This window comes from Rana temporaria, chromosome 8 (assembly GCF_905171775.1).
Source record: "Rana temporaria chromosome 8, aRanTem1.1, whole genome shotgun sequence".
In the NCBI taxonomy this organism is placed as follows: Eukaryota; Metazoa; Chordata; class Amphibia; order Anura; family Ranidae; genus Rana; species Rana temporaria.
Window position 1 is genome coordinate 59,135,434 of NC_053496.1, and position 21,462 is coordinate 59,156,895.

Genomic DNA, 21,462 nt, shown 5'->3' on the forward strand with positions numbered 1-21,462 from the left:
AACAAGTCAGGATTATATAATGCATGAAAATCACAACACTAGCCCTTGGAGATGTAATAAATCATTGTGTTTGTCCTGGGTGAGTAATATACATAATAGGGAAAGGAACCTTTGAGCAACAGTGACCCCATTATGGTAACACTTGAGTTGGTATTCAGTAAAATAAAGAGGGCTCCAAGACACTACACTTTAGAAAATAACCTTTTAACCACTTGACCCCCAAAAGTTCTACCCCTTCTTCCTGACAAGGCCATTTCTTGTTATACGGTACTGCGTTACTTTAACTGACAATTGCGTGGTCGTACGACGCTCTACCCAAAACAAAAGTATATGTATTTTTTTCCCACAAATAGAGCCTTCTTTTGGTGGCATTTTTTTTTTTTTAAAGTGTATTTTGTGCGTGTACTCGAGAGAGGAGCCGGACTGCAGGAGTTGGGAGTAGGCAGGCCTCCCCCAGAGGCATTCTGCCACCTTTCTCCATGCCCCGTGTGGCAATGGCGGGTGTGCGAGGGGGTCCTCCCACACAGCCCGCCCTACCTGCTCCGCTTTGAAGCCCAACGGGGCAGAGGGACTCCCTATAGGGGAGTGAGAGGATCTAGCCCGCTCAACCACCCCCGTTAGTCATTCGCCTCTCTTTTTAGAGACCGCATGGTCAAAGTGCGTGCATGTTAACCCAATTTCGAGTGCGTGTGTAAGTGTGGTGGTTTTTGTGGGAGGGGGTGGGCATACTAAGCGCAGGCTTACCTCGCATAGCACACCCACCGGGAGCCGGGCTGAGACCACCAAACTCAATTCACATGTAGCCGAGACCGGGATTCGAACCTCTAGCTGCAGAGGTGAATGGCTTGTCAGCGCAGTGCCAATCGCGTTGAGCCACCGCAGCTCCGTTTTTTCTTTTGGTGGCATTTGATCTCCTCTGGGTTTCTTATTTTTTGCACTAGAAACAAAGAATGACTGACAATTTTGGAAAAAAATATATATTTTTGACTTTCTGTTATTAAACATATCCAATAAAAAAAATCCAATTTCTTCATCAATTTAGGCCAATATGTATTCTCCTACATATTTTTGGTAAAACAAAATTACAATAAGTGTATATTGATTGGTTTTCACAAAAGTTATAGCGTCTACAAACTATGGGATATTTTTATTTTTTACTAGTAATGTCGGTGATCAGTAACTTATAGCGGGACTGCGATATTACGGAAGTCAAGTGCGAGACCCGAAACTTTTTGCGGGCCAGTGACATTATTACAGTGATCAGGGAGAAAAGATGGTTGATAACCTCCAGACGTGTTTATTTCATGGACTACAAGATTTAAACAAGCACTACAGGAAAACATTAATTCCAAGATTGTTGAATGCCGCAAAGGGATTAATATCAATGAAGTGGCTAAATACAGAGAAAACAGACATAAGAGAATCCTTTGAGCAAATAGAATTCTAGAATAGAATGTAATATCTAGGCAGTAGAGAAAAAAGGACAAAAAACAATAAAATACAACTATATGGGGAAATGGAAAGCAGTTAAAAACATCTGGGAAAGATGACGGAGGGAGACGGGGCCTGACTAGCTTAGCATAGGAAACAAGCAAGAGGGCCGAGAATAAACCATAGGGAGAAGAGGTGGGGGGAGGGACAGGAGGGAGAGGAGTGGGTGGGGAATGGGATAAACTGAGTAGGGGGAGGAACCAAACTATTTTTGTAAGTTAGATGAGAAGGGAAATACTACTGACTAGACTAAGATTTTATTACAATATTATTTTTTTTGAATAGCCGGATATAGAAGGAACTGGAAAATTATTAAAGTATTGTGAAAAGATACCACAATGATGTGAAACTGAGAAGGAGATAGCAAATGAATGTAAAGCCAAACAACTCCCCCGAAAGTGTTTGCTGATGTGGTTAAAAATTTTTTTTACAGCGATCAGTGCTAAAAAAAATGCACTGCCACTGTACTAATGACACTGGCTGGGAAGGGGGTTAACATCATCGGCAATCAAAGGGTTAACTGTGTACCTGACCAGTGCTTTACTACTGTAGTGGGAGAGGGTTATTTTACTAGTGGAAGACACAGATCAGTCAGTGTTCCTGCTTTACAGAAACACAGGATCCATGTCTTCTGTACTGACAAAAGGCAGACTGGCATTTTGTCAGTGTACCGAACGATCGGCAGATCCAGGCAGAGATCGGGTCCGCGGAACCCATTAAGCAGCTCCCGCTGTGTAAAATCACAGTGAGAAGGAGCCACCAGCAGCCCGCACCAACTCCCAGAATCACGTATATTTTATATATATATATATATATATATATATATATACACACACATATATACATACATACACACACACACACACACACACACATATACACACACAAATACACACGTGATCCTACACAGCACGGCAGCCCTGTAGCAGTAAATCTGCTATGGGGCGGTCGGCAAGTGGAAGTGGTTAAACAACCAAGAGAAGCATCTTTTCTAGCTTTGTAAATTGTCTTTTTAACTAAGGCTCCTTTCACACTGGCACGGCTGTGATTTTTACGCAATTTCAGGGAATGCCTGTGTAAATTTGAGGTCTATAGACCTCAACTCAAATGAAAGTCGGACCAAAGTAGTACAGGGACTACTTTGAAGTTGGTGCGACTTGAAGTCACAAAGATATGAATGTCATAGGGAATCATGGGGTACAACTATTAGCCAAATGAAAAAAATGTAATCATATGGATCCTCCTTGGGTAGAAAATCAATTTATATAATATCCTCTACAACATATTTTGAATAGAATAATCTACATAATGATGTTCTAATACATATGGATTTTGCAAAAACATTCAACACTGTAACAAAACTGTTATTGGGTCTGGTTTTCCATTTATTTATTTTTATCAATCATCTAGTGAATGGAATAGAAAGCAAGTTGGTCACTTTTGATGATGCTAACAAAATTATGTAGAATTTATTCAAAGGCTATACAGCATCGCTCAGTGTCAAGCGTCAGATGTAAACTAAATCAAATTTTGGGATGCATAAAAAGGAAAATAAACATGCAGCACTACTACACTGTTGCCCCTGCAAAAGCCACTTGTACGGCCACATCTTGTATCTGATCACAATGTGGGTTTAGGAAGAAAGGTTTATCTTGTTCCTTGAGATGTGAAACTGGTCATATTTGGACAATGACCCTAATTTTTGTCCTCCATTACCCTAAGGGCATGTACTGGATATAATTTTGTTTGCTTCAGGCCGGTTTGGAATTCCAATACAAGTCCACGGGGATGTAAAACACAGTTTAAGCAGGTCAAATGCACGTTGGAATGGGGCCAACTGCATGTCAAATGCATATGTTAATGACTTCTGAATGATCTGTGGGATATTGATAGACATTTTTCTTCTTCACCTGAATAATTATACACTTGTATACATAAAATATCATAAAAGGGGAAACATACACTAATTAAAGCAGTACATTTTTTTTAGTTTTCATTGTATTTTTTTTTTTTTTTTTGTTTTTTAAGAAACCAGAGATCCTTATTGCTTGGGCCATTCATTTAGTTATTTATCTGTTAGCTTATCATTTAGGTAGTAAATGAAAAAAAAAAACACAAATTACTGCTATGGTACATTTATTTTGAACACTTTGTACGGACTTGTGCGTTGCCTTTTGCCTTTTGTTAATCTGATACCAAGGATGTTATTGCAATGCCTAAAACAAAAAATGTTTTCAGAACATGATGGAACTGATATCAGACATTTCACAATCTTGATTCTCCTCTTTCCATTTTATACTGTCTATCAACAAGAAAAACTCTACAGGAAAAATGCCAGATAGAACTACGTGCCAAGGATCATTGCTATGAAACACACACACTAAATATTCAAAGACTACTCTGTAAACATATAGACAGAGAAACACTTTGTTAAGATCAATGTATCTTTACCAAGTAATTTAAGTCACATGCGTAGAACGCTGGCAGCCTTACTACTGTATACTCTGTTAGGTTTACATTAAAGCTGTCTAGACATCTTTTTTCCATCTTACAACTGAGATACTGTTTAATTAGTGCAGATATAGTATTAAGCCCCATACACACGATCAGACCTTTTTCCGACCAAACTCACATCCGAATTCTGACGGTAATTCCATCTGAGTAAAACTCTGATGGAATTCATCGGAATTTCTGATGGGGCATACACTGGGTTGGCTGGGTTCACACTATTGTAAATTTGATGTGGCTTTCTCCACATCCAATTTGCATGTCAGGAGATTGTGACCGGCTCTTTATGAATTGCACAGGAGTCCTGTGCGTCTTCTGGTCTGTTTTAAAAATTTGGACTGAAATCAGACCTGAAACGGTGAACAGGTACGCACCAGACCCCTGCTGTGAGCCGCTCCATGCAGCAGTGTGAACCCAGCCTAAGGATAGTAAGTCAGGTACACAATCTTCCCAAATACTCCATGTGAAGGAATGAGGAACTAAATGAAACCTGGGATATCTTTGATTAGCTTAGTAGGGATACATTTAAAGTGGATTTCCACCCAAAAATGGAACTTACACTTTAAAGAAAGGTGACCCCCTGACAAGCCACATTTGGCATGTCATTTTTTGGGGGGGTGGAAACCCTCTTTTTAGAGGGTTCCAGCTCCCACTTCCACCCTAGGTTGCCTCGGCGACCGGAAGTAAGTCACCTCTCCCCCTCCCTCTCCGCAATCATCTGGGACACATCACAGGTCCCAGATGATTGCTCCGCCAATCACAGTGCGCACCACGGCTCGCGCATGCGCAGTGCGTGCCCAGCTGTGAAGCCACAGCCGGGCGCCCACAGTGACAATGCCGGCGCTGTGGAGAGGAGGGGGAGACAAGTGGGGCTTCCCCCCGCATTGCTGGACCCTGGGACAGGTAAGTGTCTGATTATTAAAAGTCAGCAGCTCCAGTATTTGTACCTGCTGACTTTTAATATTTTTTTTAGGCAGGACACCCCTTTAACTAAAAATATCAATCCCTTCAACCACTAGCAATATCAGTCTTCATAATTATTATTTGTTCAACAGTTTATTACACAAAAGACTAAAATGACAAAGCTTTAACATGAGGATACAGAGTTTTATTTTTGGTCAACTAACTCATTTTCATAAAATCTCACTGAACAAGCTAAAAATAACCATCACTAGTTTTGAAAAAAATATATATTATTATCCTGGAGTGTTAGTCTGAGTAATTTAGCCTAATATGCAGTACTGTGTGGCAGTGTATGTAATGGGGGATTTAAATGATTTAGAATTGCATCATATAGCTGCAAGTTTATCGTTATTTGGATATCAACTCATCTTATACTTGACCTGAGTGATGTTGGGAGAGCATATGTTCTTCCTTAGTACTGTGTAGATGAGTTGATAAACACCTTTCCAAAACCTCTTAGGCCTGGGGCATTCCCACCATACAGTATGTGCAAAGGAGTACCTTCAGAGTCACAGCCATGAAAGCTAATGCTCACCATCCCAGGGAGCAAATTTCACAAGTCTATGAGGCACCATAGACTTTGCATTTAGCTTCATTAAAAGGGAAGTCTCCTTTTTTTTTTCTTTAAAAATACCAAACATATTATACTTGCCTGCTCTGTGCAGTGGTTTTGCACAGAACAGCCCAGATCCTCCTCTTCTCGCGTCCCCCGCCACGCTCCTGGCCCCTCCCTCCTTTTGAGTGCCCCCACAGCAAGAAGCTTGCTATGGGAGGCACCCGAGCCACAGCTCTGTGTGTCCATTCAGACACAGAGCTGTGGTTTGGCCTCAATGGCCAACTGACTTTGACAGCAGCTGGAGCCAATGGTGCCACTGCTGTGTCTCAGTCAACCTCCCTCCAGTTAATCAGGAGGGAGAATCCCAGATGGCCGATTCTCTCATGCAACATCGCTGGATAAAGATGTGGCTCAGGTAAGTATTGGGGGGGAGGGAGCTGCTGCATACAGAAGTTTTTTTTATCTTAATGCGTTTGGCTGCTCTGTGGTAATGTATAATATTAGGGACAGATATGCCCCCTCTGCCGTTGGACTGGATAGCCTGGGTCTGGAGTCAAGAAGACTTAATAGAGCAATCTTATGTGGGGTACACACTATAAGAAAATCAGGAAAACAATCGTCGGAACCGAGTAAGGACATAATGTACGAAAGTTCTCATATGACAAAGGCTTTTTTTTGTTAATTGTTTCTGATCATGTAGTCTTTTTCTTCTGATTTTTTTAATGCGAAAATCGTATGAAAACAGTACACATTAAACGAAAATCGTTTATTCTGTTCCCATATGTGAACATTTTTGGAGTTTGTCCCTTCTGAAATTTTTGTATGTGTGTATAAGCCTTTAGGACAGGATGTCGTCTACACATGCAGGAAGTGTCCTGAAAGCATAAAGTTTTTGTGGTGAGATAGTAGATTTATGGCTAAATATTTGGTACCTTTTCCACAGCTCCAAGAGTGTAGTCATGCATCATGTTTGCAAAGTTTAAAGCATAAAGAGTGTCACATGAGGCACTGAGGAATATGTCCAGATAGGGTAAAGGAGAATGTTCTCAGCAATATGGGTTGTTTGCCATTAGCTCTGAGATGGTATGGATGTATTTAAAGTTTTAGATTTATCACGGTTGACCTGGAGTACAGAATAATTGATACATCACAAAGGTTTCAAGCTGGCCATACATTATTAGTTTTTATCATTCAACTGGCGGACAGAAAAAAAAAACTAAAAACAGGACAGATTCCTCCATCCACCTAGTTTGTGTGGATGGAGGAATCTGTTTTGTTTTAGTTTTTTTTTCTCCCTACCGTGGCACCTGCAGCTGTCAGAATGCACTGATTAGTGGCTGCAGCGCCTGATCGATAGAAGTTGATCAAAGGATCGACTTCTGTCAAGTGGAGATGGCCGCACACTGATCAAAATTCCTCTGGTCCCTGTTGAACCAGCGAAATTTCGATCAATGTATGGCCAGCTTTATGTAGGTTAGGAAGTGATATCAGAGGTTCAGAGAAAATAAGATAATCCAGTTAGCAAACTGAAATCCAAAGAAAAACAAAAGCTGGCCACCACAAGGTCTTGTATATTCATGTTCAACTTGATGAAAAATGCAAGGGTCTCAGTTGCCAGGGAAAAGAATGAGGGAGACACCCCTGCTATGCGCCTCATATTATTGGAAATGGTGAAAGGTGGAATAAAGTCTCACATACTGAATAAAGGCTTTTTGATTTTTATAATTGAGCCAACACCCATTTCAGAAAATCTGTAAAGACACATGAGGTATTGCCAACACATTGTGTCAAAAAGTTTCCTGATATCCAGCAATGATAACATGTCCAACTAGACTTAGCCATATGATGGGTAAGGTGTATAAAGAAAGAGTCAATTGTTGTTCTCTGCTCGATAATGTGGCATAAACGTAATTGTTCTTTCACTATCTGTGGATATCAAAGCACTGTAAAACCTATTATCAGTAGGGAGTTGGGCCTGTAGTTAACCCAGGATGTATGGTCCATATTTGAGTTTAGCAACATACAAATGCCAGATATTAGTGTGTTGCTACCCACAGTGTCATCACATAGAAGTTGGTTTGGAAGTCTTATGAGGTGGAGTATCAGGATGTGCTAAACAGTTTATAATAAGTGGCAGGCAGGCAAAATATTAAACGTAAAATAGACTTCGCAAAGAGTCATTAAAAAAACAATCTTCAGCCTTTGAGTCTATAATTTATAGAAATGAGAATGAGCTCAAATCCATTGTCGTCTGACCAAGGTATTGGAATAATCTTGCATGAATGGGCTTGGGGAAGAACATAGCATGGTAAAAATATACAGTATAATCTATTCTGGGCTAAGTGTTGTGTGAACGAGAATAGTGTGTGTAATCTTGCCTTATGGAATAAAATTGCCTCCAGCTATCTACCAAGGATTGTTGAGTAAGTAAATTTTGCAGGAAAAGAGCCCAAGGAGGTCTCAGAGAAGTGCATTTCTTGGAGACAGATGATATAAATACATTTTGAGAGAAAATGAATTAAAGCCTTGGTGCGTCTATTGGGCAAATTAGGTCCCTGGACATTCAGACTAATTGACACAGGGGTAATTTAAAAGGGTTTGCTAATGTATGGGTCTAGTGTGAGGGTGAAGCCTAGGGCGAGTCAGGTTTAGGCTTCGGAAACCCCCCTTCGGTGTCACATTTGACACCTTTCAGGGGGAGGGGGGTGCAAATAGCTGTATAAAACAGGTATTTGCACCACTTCCAAGTATTGACTCCCACGGGAGTCCGGCCCCTCCGCCTAACCCCCCCCCCCCCCCCGTTGTGTTCTGGGAAACACTGGGCTCCCAGAACACAACAGGAACCAGTGGAACTGCACAGTGCGACTCGCGCATGCGCAGTAGGGAACTGGGCAGTGTAGCCGCAGCGCTTCACTTCTCGATTCCCTTACAGAGGATGGCGGCGGGGAAGCCGAGAGCCGAGCTACCGCTCGGCTTCGGCGGACGCGCTGAACAGGTAAGGTTTAATTTTTAAAGTCAGCAGCTGCTGTATTTGTAGCTGCTGGCTTTTAAAAAAAAAATTGCGGGTGAACCCCCGCTTTAAGTAACAGATAAGTTGGCAGTAGCTGCCATTTACCATTAATCAATAAGGTGAGGCAGGGGGGTAAGCAATGATAAACTTCCAATATTATGTATTTTCAGGCTTCCCCAAGAAACCGAGTGCAAAATGTTGGAGCCTGAAACTATGATATCCAGGAGTATAATGGAAATATCACATCACATGGTGCAATAAAATATATAAGTGGCATAATGTAGTGGACTCTAAGACAATAGGGAAGATGATAGAATATGCAGCTTAACAACATTGATGGTCTCAAGGACTATGTTTCAATTATACAATCAAGCTCGAACAAAACACTGAAAAAAAGTATATCTTAATTGTTTACACTGTCCAGCTCCACCTGCCAGAGTCAGGGACTCAAAAGTAAAAGTCTATATTTTGTGAAGGGTTTTAAATATTTTATCTGAAGTAATATAAGATCGATTGTTGACAAGGCCCAACATTTTATATCAATTTGCAGAGAAACAATAGGAGCTTGCAACAGGCAAGCTTGGACAGCAAAATCTGTAAAACATCTTAAGGTTTAAGGTCGAAGACAAAGTGAAATCTTTGAAATGATTTGAAATATTGAATCATATTTGAAGAGGTAGGAAGGTAGAGCTGCACGATTAATCGTTAAAAAAAAATCGCTAAAATCGTTAAAAGATCTGGAATCAACCGCCCTCACGATCTTAATCCAGTATTTCCACGATTCATTCATGTAACAAGTGCAGAGCCATTATCTGCTCACTCACAGCTGTAAAAAAAAAAAAAACACCCATATTTTTTTTTTTAGCAGAGACCTTGGGGATAAAATGGCAGACGTTTCAATATTTTATGTCGCGCTGTATTTGCGCAGTTTTGTGGGAATGAAAACACTTCAAAGAATTAAAAAAATAAATAAAAAAACAGTAAAGTTTGCCCAATTTTTTTGTATAATGTGAAAGATGAGGTTACGCCAAGAATCGTGATGTTTATTCTAAGCAAAAAAAATGTAGTTCTATTTTTTTCCAGAATCATGCAGCTCTATAGGAATGTAAGTTAAAAAATGTTGGCTCATTGCTGCCTTGGATACACGTGCTTGCGGAATAAATGCATTTTCCTTCAAGAGACATAATATAGGCATACACTTAGATAAACCATGGCAATGCTGACACATACAAACAGTGCCGTCATCCCTGCCATTAAGTGGCAGGATGAGCAAAATGTCTAATGACAGAACGCATAGGTGGGCCCAAAAAACACCAGTTTAGAAGAAAAGTTGGGGTAACAAAAGTTTAGTGGTATCATCCCCAATAATGAGAATACCGGTTCTAAATACAATCCAGCACATCTAAGGTACATAGGTATACATTGAAATGAGTAAATTAATAAAAAAGGATGGGAGGGAGGGAGGATTTCTGTATGAAGATTTGTTGTAAATTTCCTCTGCAATTTATTGCGTACTATATTGTACAACTAACTTGTTTTAGCAACAGGTACTTTAGTGCATACTAGTTTAAAAAAAAAAAAAAAATACCACAGCTTGTCATTGTGTCAACACAGTAGATGTTTTGATTATCCTGACCACTGTAAATCCCTATCTCACATAAACCTACTTAGTTTGTACTGGTTGGACGTCATCTTCCTCCAAGAGGTTGAATAGAGCTGGTTTACAGTAAACATGAGTTGGGAAAGAATTGTCAAACCCTGATCAACATACCAGGAACACAGTGCTTCACACTAGGGTTTATGCTAACATTTTAATGATAAAAGGACAGCAAAAGGTAATGGATGAATAAAACATTTGTAAGCACCCCTTGAAGACAGTGGGGCAGATCCACAAAAGAATTACGCCGGCGTATCTATTGATACGCCACGTAATTTTAAATTTCCCACGTAGTATCTTTGTTTTGTATCTACAAAACAAGATACGACTGCATCTCGGATCGATCCGACAGGCGTACGTCTTAGTACGCCGTTGGATCGTAGATGCATTTTTCCGCCGGCCGCTAGGTGGTGTTTCCGTTGAATTCCGTGCCGAGTATGCAAATTAGCTAGTTACGGCGATCCACAAACGTACGTCCGGCGCGCGCATTTTTTTATGTCGTTTGCGTTCTGCTTTTTCCAGCGTATAGTTACCCCTGGTATTATGAGGTGTACTCAATGTTAAGTATGGCCGTCGTTCCCTCGTCGAATTTTGAATTTTTTACGTCGTTTGCGTAAGTCGTTCGCGAATAGGGATTTGCGTAGAATGACGTCACCGTCGGAAGTATTGGCTTGTTCCGGTTTATTTTCGAGCATGCGCACTGGGATACCCCCACGGACGGTGCATGCGCCGTTCAAAAAAAACGTTGTTTACGTCGGGTCACGACGTATTTACATAAAACACGCCCCCATCACATCCATTTGAATTCCGTGCCCTTACGCCGCCAAAGATACACTACGCCGCCGTAACTTACGGCGCAAATTCTTTGAGGATTCAAAAAAAAAAAGTTACGGCGGCGTAGTGTATCTTAGATACGCTACGCCCGGCGGATATATGCGCCGATCTACGTGGATCTGCCCCAGTGGTTTTTATGAGAAGGAAGATTATGGGTGTCTACACTCTGAGCTTGGTAGGCTATCACCAAGCATATTTTTTATGTCAGCTGCTGGTTCAAATTAGGAATTGCAGCACAGGCATTACTCCAAACTGCTGGAGAATTTAAAAGTGAGCTCAGTGCACCGAAAAATGTTTCTACTTGTTCTTGCTTCTACTTTGAAATACTGTTCTCCATATTCATTTTTTTTTCTTTTCAGGTAGCAACTCGGTAACGGTTGGTTATTTGAATATGTCCGATGTGTGCCTCAGTTGTCTGCTTATACGTTATAACTCTCTCTGGACACCCCTAAGGCCTTTTTGCACACAATGTCTTATGATTTAGTACCTCTCTGCATTGTCTGTTAATTTGTCAGCTGTTGGCAGTGCTGCAGATGATCCTAGAGTAGCAACCCAGAAGCACAATCTAAACCCCATGGAAACTGTTGACTTTTTCAACATTTTTGTACAGGTAAACATTCAACCATGATTCAAACAGTGCCTACAGATGAAGGTGTTAAAGGAGTTCTCCAAGCTAAAACTTTTAACCCCCGCTGTGCCCGGGCTGTAAAACTATACAAAATAAACTCTCACTTACCTGCCTACGATCCTCCGTTGTTCCGATATCGCCGTCCCGTTCTCCGGTCCCGGTCTGTTCCACTTCCTGCGGGTCGGTGACTCACAGTGCGCTAAGCCTATCAGCGGCCGCAGCAATGTCCCGTCGCGGCCGCTGATAGGCTGAGCGCACTGTGAGTCACCGACCCGCAGGAAGTGGAACAGACCGGGACCGGAGAACGGGACGGCGATATCGGAACAACGGGGGATCGTAGGCAGGTAAGTGAGAGTTTATTTTGTATAGTTTTACAGCCCGGGCACAGCGGGGGTTAAAAGTTTTAGCTTGGAGAACTCCTTTAAGGCTTTAAAAATAACATCTAAAACTGCCTTGTTGTATTTATTTTTATGATCTAAGTGAATGAAATTGCAGATTTGTCATAATGGAAAATGAGTATGCCCCTACATTAAAAACTATTACAAGAATCCAGTGTTTCATATTAGGTGCCAATAAATAGAACCATAGGCATCCCATAACATTCAAGATGGTGGAGCATGCAGATGCGGCGGCTGGGTGCTCTGTACAGCAGTGTGAGAGGAGAACTGTTTGCTATGAGCGAGAGGGACTGTTTATTTGCTGTGTATGTGGACATGTGCTAGCAGTATGTATGTCTGGTTGTGTTGAGAAGTATTTTAATGCTGTTGTAGAGTGTATCCGAATACATTTTCTTATATGTATACAATGACAATAAAGTAGGTTATCTTATTTTATCTAGTGTTTTCTTTGCTGTTGATTATATATATTAATATATATATTTATATATATATATTAATATTGGGGGTTCCGAGTAATTTTCTAGCAAAGAAAAAAATGGGTTTATGAGTATAAGGTTTACCAATAATCCCATGTTTTTCTCACACAGGTAAAGGGGTTGTAAAGGAAAATTTTATTTTACCTAAATAGCTTCCTTTACCTTAGTGCAGTCCTCCTTCACTTGCCTCATCCTTCAATTTTGCTTTTAAATGTCCTTATTTCTTCTGAGAAATCCTCACTTCCTGTTCTTCTGTCTGTAACTCAAAACCGTATTGCAAGGCTTTCTCCCTGGTGTGGAGAAAGCCTCTTGAGGGGGCGAACAGGCAAGTCAGGACGCTCTCTACTTTGCAGTGAAAGGAGCTGTGTGTTAGTGAGCATCCTGACACTCCTGCTCGCCCCCTCAAGAGGCTTTCTCCACACCAGGGAGAAAGCCTTGCATTACAGTGGTGAGTTACAGACAGAAGAACAGGAAGTGAGGACATTTAAAAGCAAAATGGAAGGATGAGGTAAGTGAAGGAGGACTGCACTAAGGTAAAGGAAGCTATTTAGGGAAACAAAAAAAATCCTTTACAACCCCTTTAAGAGGAAGAATCTACTGCTGCTGAAAATGTACTTTTTTAAATCAAACTAAATAATATATTATTATGCTATATGTTACAACACAATCATTTATTATTTATGTATTTACTGTGAAATTATTGGTTTGAAATTATAACTTTAAACTTCAATAACTTGTCCGTTAAGCTACCTGCTTGAGTAGTTTTTAAAAATATAGTAAATTACCTTAAAAACAATATATAATAATTATTTGTATATTGCTTACTTATGGTAATTAACCACTTGCTACCCAGGCCAATTATGACACTTCTCTCATACATGTAAAAATCAAAATTTTTCCTTGTATTTAAGAGAGCTGGGCTGGAAGACACATGCCTCCTATAAGTGAGAGGAGAGCCGCCACTGCAGCATTTTTATTGGACAGCTTGGACCAATGGTGCCTTTGAGCTCATCCTCTTAATCTGTGAGCTTATCCTCTTAATCTGCTGCAAACAGCGTGAGCCAGCTTGTATTTAAGCTGGACGCTCTGTATGTAGCTTCTGACAGGCTGCGCAAGGAGCACGGTTCCTACCTACGTGACCAAGCTACGACCCTCAAAGCTCGATTTTATGTTTAAGCCTCATTTGCCTCCACGGACTGCATGTCCCTGGAGTTTACAGACACTGAAAATGACTTTATACATTTTTCTTGCACTGCTCAGTGTCACAACACACACTTTCATTTTATAATGAGTGAGTACTGCCTATCTGCTAACCATCTCCTTCAACAACTTCCTAGGTTCCCTGCATGCTTTGCAGCTTCTCCTGTGCTTGCTCCCTTGGTTTACTTTCAGTTTCTGAGGACTACAGATCCCATGGTTTCTTGTTGCTAGCAAGCTGTGATTCCTGTACCGACTCCATTTCCTAAAACTCCTCATCTCAGCACCTCTTCAGGAGGCAGGCTCTGTGAAACTTGGGACACAGCAAGTGTACATTCACAGGGCATAGTGAATGTTTGTCACTCATTTCAAAGAAGTATATGTGTGATTCTTTAAAAAAAAAAAGTATGCTTTTAAACTTCACGTCTTTTAGATTATTAGGAGTTGGTTAGAAATAATTGAAATTCGATTTGGAAATTAATATGATTTTAATAATGAACACATATGTTTTTTTACATATGCTGAAAAGAAACCATGAAATCTAGTCTCTAACCTTTTGGAGTAGAGGGGTACATGAGCAGAGACAAGCACACAAAGCTGTCTTTACCAGGAGTGACATTTTAGTTCACCTTGAAATACTCCTTTAAATTCTTACAGCGAGCCAGTGAAAAGAGACGAAGTTGGTCCATTTGACCACAAAATAGGAATTCTAGATTCCCCCTGGTAACAATATGTAAGTTTTCTTGTGCAATATGTCTGACATTTTTACTGCTAACATTCCAGTCAATAAAATCTTCAGAGTTGTTTATGTGTAACTGAAACATTAAAATGCAGGCAAATCATAACCAGGAAAGTATAATGTTGGATATGTCTAGCTGCACATGTTTCCATACTGAAATCTGCTTGTTAATGTCCTGCTATTTCAGCTGTTACAGTGTCCACAGACAGTTTTCTAGGCCGATTCATCATTTTCCTAGTGCCACCATCTGTATTCACTGTAGCACCTCTATTGTTCATGGCCAGAAACCAGCAACATAACCCACCACAATAATAGGAGACTAGGGAAAGTCAAAACTCCTACTGTGACATACTATTGGTTCTGTCCTGTATATCTCACTTTGACTGCTCATTCGTCCAAGCAGGTGCAGCCACTGAATAGCTGTTTCAATAAGCACATTTAGTATGAGCCGTGTGTCTATTCTAAAGACAAAACATCCAATTAATGCAAGATGAGAAAGATAAATTCTGAAGCATTGCCAGGATATCATTTATCAATGGGATGTGCACGATAGCCCAATATTGTTCTAAATGAATGCTCAATGGCATACATGTAATAGAACTGTGAGGGCAAGGCCAACCAGGCAGTGTAACCAAAAAGTGCTTTCATTAACCACTTCAGCCACAGAAGGATTTACCCCCTTAATGACCAGGCCATTTATTGCGATACGGCACTGCGTCGCTTTAACTGACAATTGCGCGGTCATGCAATGTTGTACACAAACAAAATTCATGTCCTTTTTTCCCACAAATAGAGCTTTTTTTTTGCGGTATTTGATCACCTCCGCTGTTTTTATTTTTTGCGCTATGAAGAAATAAAGACTGACCATTTTGAAAAAAAATATATATATAGCTTCCAATTTCTTGTCACCTCTCTGTCTCTTCTCTCTCCTCCATAAAAAAAACCTTCAGCCTATAGGACACTTCAAGTTAAAATGTTAAAACACTACCCCATATCTTGGAATTATGAGTAGAAATGCCCTCAGCTTTTGATATAAGGAGTCACTTGTCTTCCTTGGTCACTGGGGCCTGACATAGTAACAGTAACATTGGTAGGAAGTGTGTTGGAGTTCCCCCTTTGTCAATTATTAAAACAGGCCTAAAGTGACCTATGCCTTCATATTATATTTTGCATTCTTGTATCTAATAAGTACAAGCAGTCTTAAGTAGGGCTTACAATGGGGAAACAAATTAATATAGAACATGTTAAATATATGTACATTGTAAATTCTCTATGCCCGTTTACCTGACCAAATGTTTTTATCTTTTTTACTGTGACTGCAATAATTGCTTAGGACTAATATAATTAATGCCCAGGTTGCAAGCTGAAATCCCAAATTCAAAGCTTTCACTATAGAACATTATTTTACTAAAAATAATTTAGAAGATGTGTATGCCATATTGGAGAGGTTGTTTTGACGCCTGTCACTTTTGACTTATTCTGTGCTGCACTATAATATAGATACAAGAAAAAATGGGGTTTTCTACATAAAAAAAAAAATACACTGTATGGTTGATTTTTCATGTTTCTACACAACTCCAAGATTTTACAGAACCACAACCCCCTAAAAAGTAAAGCATATTGTAAATTTATTTCCACTTGTGCCTATAAAAGAAGTAGAAAGTTCACCACATATGTTTTTAGGCGAGTGTTTGTAATGTTCCAGTTATATCTTTCTTGTGAAATCATATGTTGCACCATATATGAATAGCCAGTTGTGCAATGTTGCCCTTCCAATTATGTACTAAAACTCTTAAAATTACATTGGGGTCCCTTTCAAAGAGGCCACATTTTTTTTTTGTTGCTGCTAATTCTTTTAAAATGTCAGTCAGTCTATTGAGAATTGCGAGCCCTAAAGATTTTTCACAACCCCATGTTCCTATTAGAAGGGGACATTTGGCCTGCACCCAGCAGGAGGGGAGTCAAAGTTCATCCTCTCTAAAGCCTGGTTGGGGGAGACCATATAGAAGCTACAGTTTAGGCTCTCTATTACATAGAAAGGAAAGAGACCTCCTCGTGTTTTGATAAAAAGTCTGCTTTTTCAACAGAGTCACTATACCATTGTCCAATACCTGCATTTTCAATATGAATGACAAACAAAACAAAATATGATTTAAAGCTGATCTTATACATTGGATTAATGGGATTCCCCACTTGCATTGTGAGGGCTTGTTCATACCATATACATTGTCATGAATTTTCATGTCAACACAAGTCCATGTGCATTTATGGTTTGAACATGACCTTGCTATCAGAGCGCAGATGATGGCAACACAGATATCTAGACAAGTAAAAGGTAGTAAAGCTGAATATGATTTTGTAGATTCTCAACCAAACTACTGGCATATGTCAAATACAAGAAATACCATAGAGACTTTAAACCATAAGGAATTTGCTTGTTTCACTTCCATCACAGATCCAAAAAAATTGAAAGCTTTATTTCTAATTTTATGATAGTGGACATCACTATGCAAATCTTTCGATTATGCCCCTGTGGCCAAATTTACATCTAGAACCATTGGTACAAAATACAGTCTAATACGAAAACGGTTATATGATAGCTGCATACACAGGCAGATGCCTCCATAAAATTGGATCTTATTTATATTCAACCCATTCTATACACATGATATTTATCAAACTGGGGATTCGTCTGCACTCCATACACAAGTGACTTTCGATAGATGACGGTTAACCTTACCGTATATGTAGACCAGATTACCTTCACATTAAAACAATAAAGTAACATAACATTATAGAGCAACACTAGATCCAGCATGGTCAACCTGTGATTTGGGACACCACAAAGGGAACTAGAAATAATATTTAGGTTTCTAGGCTGTCATGCATACCTTTTACTCTAGTGAGCTGATTGAACAAAATTGTTTTTAGTAACCTTAAAACAATGAATACTAAGAAAAAGTAGTTGACTGACTGTCCTGGGAAGCCCAGTGTAGGACTATTCATTCCACCCTACTTTACAACTTTGCTTAAATATTATCGCTGCAATGTGTTAATTACTAAACCGCATGTTTCTAATTTTTTCCGATCCACTGTACCTTAGTAATCCTTTATGTTACTGGCCCATTCCTGTATATGGATTCATCTGGTTTTGTTTAGGTATTCCGTCACTTCCTCGATGCCGCAATGTCTCTTGGGAGCTTTTGTCATTGTTCCCAGAGACATTGCGGAGGTCTGCTGCGAGTTATCGCAGGATTTAGAAAGAACTTGCTTAAAGTTCTTTCTAAATCCCGCAATAACTCACGGCAGGCCTCCGCAATGAAAAAATAGAGAGTAACTGAGCATGTACAGAGTGGGTGATTTAGTGTATTATTACTGGATTAGTGTATTACTGGATTTTAAATGGTATAGGCACATATTTTACATAGCTACACCTGCAAAAGGGGCCAGCCTGTAGTGAACTAGCAGGACTTAATTTCCTGATCAAAGTTCCATTTTAAAGGAAGGCCCCACAATCTTTGGTCCAGCAGGGTCTGGATACGAGTCTCCAAAACTATTGCTGAGAACATGCCAATATGCATAAAGAGCTAAAATTCAGCATGTAGATGAAAAAAAAAAAAAAGAGCAAAAAGAGAAAATGACTAGTAAATATAGTAAAACTTTTCTCAATTAAGAAAAGATGTCCATACTCTTGGGGCAACAGCAAAAAGTGGATGCATGATGGGAGTGGGAGGGGTCCTGCCTGGCTGGTCAATGCATTTTTTGTTTGCCAATATCCAATTCTTCCTAAAGGCAACAGGATAATCAATTTGCCTGTAAATACCCTTTTCCTGTGTCCTTTAATGAACAATAAAGAAAAAAAAGCATTGCAAGAACCTTACAGCGAAAGTAAACCATGCTTACCTAGTAGCTCTACACCTCGTGTGAGCCCATAAACATCAATTAAAGCCCAAAGAGGTTCTGTAGTCCGAACTCCACTGAAGAACAGCATGGCTCCAGAATCATTAACCCGATAAAACACTCGACCCTTTTTATCCACCCAAAAGGCTATGATGTTTCCTTCATTAGCAAACTCTTCTGGTAATGCCTTGGCCCAAAATCCACTTTGAGAGACGAGGTCAGGACAGGCATACTTAGGTAATGTGTCGGGATTAATCCGTGATGGATCTTTGGACGTGAATCCAAGCCTGAGTGCACCACTCCAACAACATTGTTTTTTGGTTATCTGAAAAAAAAAGTAGTACATTTTAAAAATTGTGTATACAAACTCAAGATTTCAAAATTTGTCTAACACAACAAAGTGCAAAAAGGCAGTGACTATTCAAAGTACAGTTTCTTTGTTACCAAGGGACTAGTGAATGTTTACAGACTAGTGCTATGGAAGCAGAGACCGTTCCTGCAAAGCAAGTGTGTGAAAGCATTCATGCAGGATTGAGCCGTTATAATAATGCATTTACCTTTCCTAGTGTTTCCAGTTTCATCGACAGCTGGTGCATGTTCTTACATTATAGTCTACTGGCAACAGACAAGCTCTACTCACATAATCTCATCTCAGATTACCGCTCACTTCCAGCTGCATCTCCAAGACAGGAGATGAAGGGATATCTCCCCAGCTGGGTACAGACAGCTAAAATGATTGCCCAGTAGAGCTTAAAGACGTCCCTACTTTATTCAAAACAAATAAATGGTTTTGACAATATACACACTTACAGGAGATCTCTAACATATACAATTGCTACACAAGCCATGTTGGCATTTATTATAATGAAAAACGACCTTTTCTTTTTATTATTCAGTCACTGTAATTTATGTACACTTCAATACAATATGGCAACCTGGAGGTGTACAGAATGCCCCAGAAATGTAGTTTCCTGCTTGCGTGATTATGAATAAATAGGAGCTCAAATCAAATTCCTACCATCCCTATTTGAATACAAGATCTACATAAATGAACACATCAAGCCTTAGCTTGTTCAACTATGCTTCTGTCTGATCCCAACCTGCAACAACTCGTTACTGACCTTTGGCTTGTTTACCGACTACGCTCCTGTCTGATCCTAACCTGCTTATCCGCTGCAGGACCCCGACTTGCTCACTTTCTGATGGGGCGATTCTGAGGACCACGACCTAATACTAACATGCAGCAAACTCCATCTGCAACATCAGGAGCTCTAGTGAACACTGGTTAGTACTTAGACTCTGCACCTCAGATCAGCCTACGTCATACCCCAGGGTAACTGCCTGTGTACCTATCCTGCTGGTTGGTGGTAGTTGACCAACTGCTATAGCAACTGGTCTTCGAGCCTGACCCCGGATTTTAATTTCTTCATGGTGTTTTATCCACACTTTCCCCAGATCTGAACAGGCTGATGCATTTTGGACATTCCTTCTTAAGGGGGAATGAAAGGTACTGTATATCTACAATATAAATCAACAATGTTTCAAGTTTAACATAACAATTACTATGTAGCTTATTATAAAGGCATACCATACTTACATCACAGATGGCTTATTGTACAATCTGTGATGTAAATATGGCGTAGGATTTTTATCTGCATTGCCCTTGCTCTGCGGCACTGGCGAGGGCTTTCCCTTCCCCTGCTCTCCATGGGCATTGCAGCGGCTTCCATTTCCTCCCTCCCCCTCTGCAGCCAATTGGGACTCTTCTCGGGCAATCAGAAAACGGGTCTCAGACTTGCTTCTGATTGGCAAGATTGAGGATCAGTATTTTAATAGCAAATAATAATTCGCTGTTTTAACACCTAGGTGGGCTCCTGGCGCAATGCTTCAGAAAACACACCCCCCCCCCTGCTGTAATTCATGTGCCTGGCATCCTGAAAGGGGCTGGACGCATAAATAGGGGGTGGCGGTGTTCTGTCTAAATAGCAGCTGTGGATAGAGCATGGGGGTGGGGGCTGTGGATTGAGGGGGCAGTGCTCGGGCCCCCTAATGGACAGGCCACCACTGCTCCCCTCTGTACGCTGACCACAATATATCAGGGCTGCTGAGCCCTGACACCATGGTCAGTTTAGGTGCCTCTGTCATATTCTGCTATTGGCAGCTCTTTTGTGTCTCCCTCTGTCCTTCTCCCCCCTCCCCTCCCTGCCTGTCAGCTCTCATTAGCGCTGTTCTGATCCTCTCACTGCTGCTTCAAAACTATCTGACCTATATATCATCTCCTGTCAGATAAAAAGCTGTATCCTAGTGCCTGTGCTTTATAAAAAAAAAGCAGATTTTCACCTGTTTTAACAGCGTTTCCCAGCCATCATGTGACTCCAGGCTCTCTCCTCCTCTCCTCACCGGCTGACATCAGCAGGGGAATCTTGGCCCCGTCAGATGGGGAGAGCAAAGAGCTAGGAGTCATGTGATCGCTGGGAGATGCTGTTAAAACAGGTAGAAATCTGCTTTTTTTTAAATAAAGCAGTGGCACTAGGATACAGCTTTTTATCTGACAGAGGGATGATATAAAAATGAAATTGTGGCTTAACAACACCTACATACATACTTATGCAATGTGAGAACAATGTGCAAAATCATGTGCTTGACCACAGTGTAAAAAAAATATGCATCAAATCCTAATGGCATCCCACACATTTTGCTAACGCATGTGCGTGAAAACACATGGAATAAAATGCATGCACATTTTATCATGTTTTGTCTCTTTAAAATACTGCAAGTACTGGAAAAAAAACTGTTGACGACACAGTGCATAAATTGGACTGAAAGCCCAAGCAGTGTTATCAGTCTTGTCTGAGTTCCCCTCTACTGGACTACAGAACACCCTCTAAATTATGATAAGAAGGGAAGTATGGACAAAGGTGATTTCTGGCAGGATCAAAATATATTATCTATATTTGCAGAAATCTTTAACAGATGAAGCTAGTAGAAATTTGCACAGGATTGCAGAGATGCATTGATATGAATGTTTGTTTGTTCTTTCATCTCCAGACACGCACTTTAAGACCGGGTTCACGCCGCATTCGACTCACAGCAGGGGTCCGGTGC

At 40.4% G+C, this 21,462-nt stretch overlaps 1 protein-coding gene across 2 annotated transcripts in view; it reads right to left on the bottom strand.

Annotated features, from left to right (window-relative positions):
- NEURL1 (neuralized E3 ubiquitin protein ligase 1) overlaps positions 1-21,462 on the bottom strand; it is a 354,357-nt gene that overhangs the window by 41,344 nt on the left and 291,551 nt on the right. For both annotated transcript variants that reach the window (XM_040361853.1, XM_040361854.1), the window contains exon 3: positions 18,361-18,682. In XM_040361853.1, the coding sequence (XP_040217787.1) occupies positions 18,361-18,682 (322 nt within the window). The remainder of the gene's footprint in view (positions 1-18,360; positions 18,683-21,462) is intronic.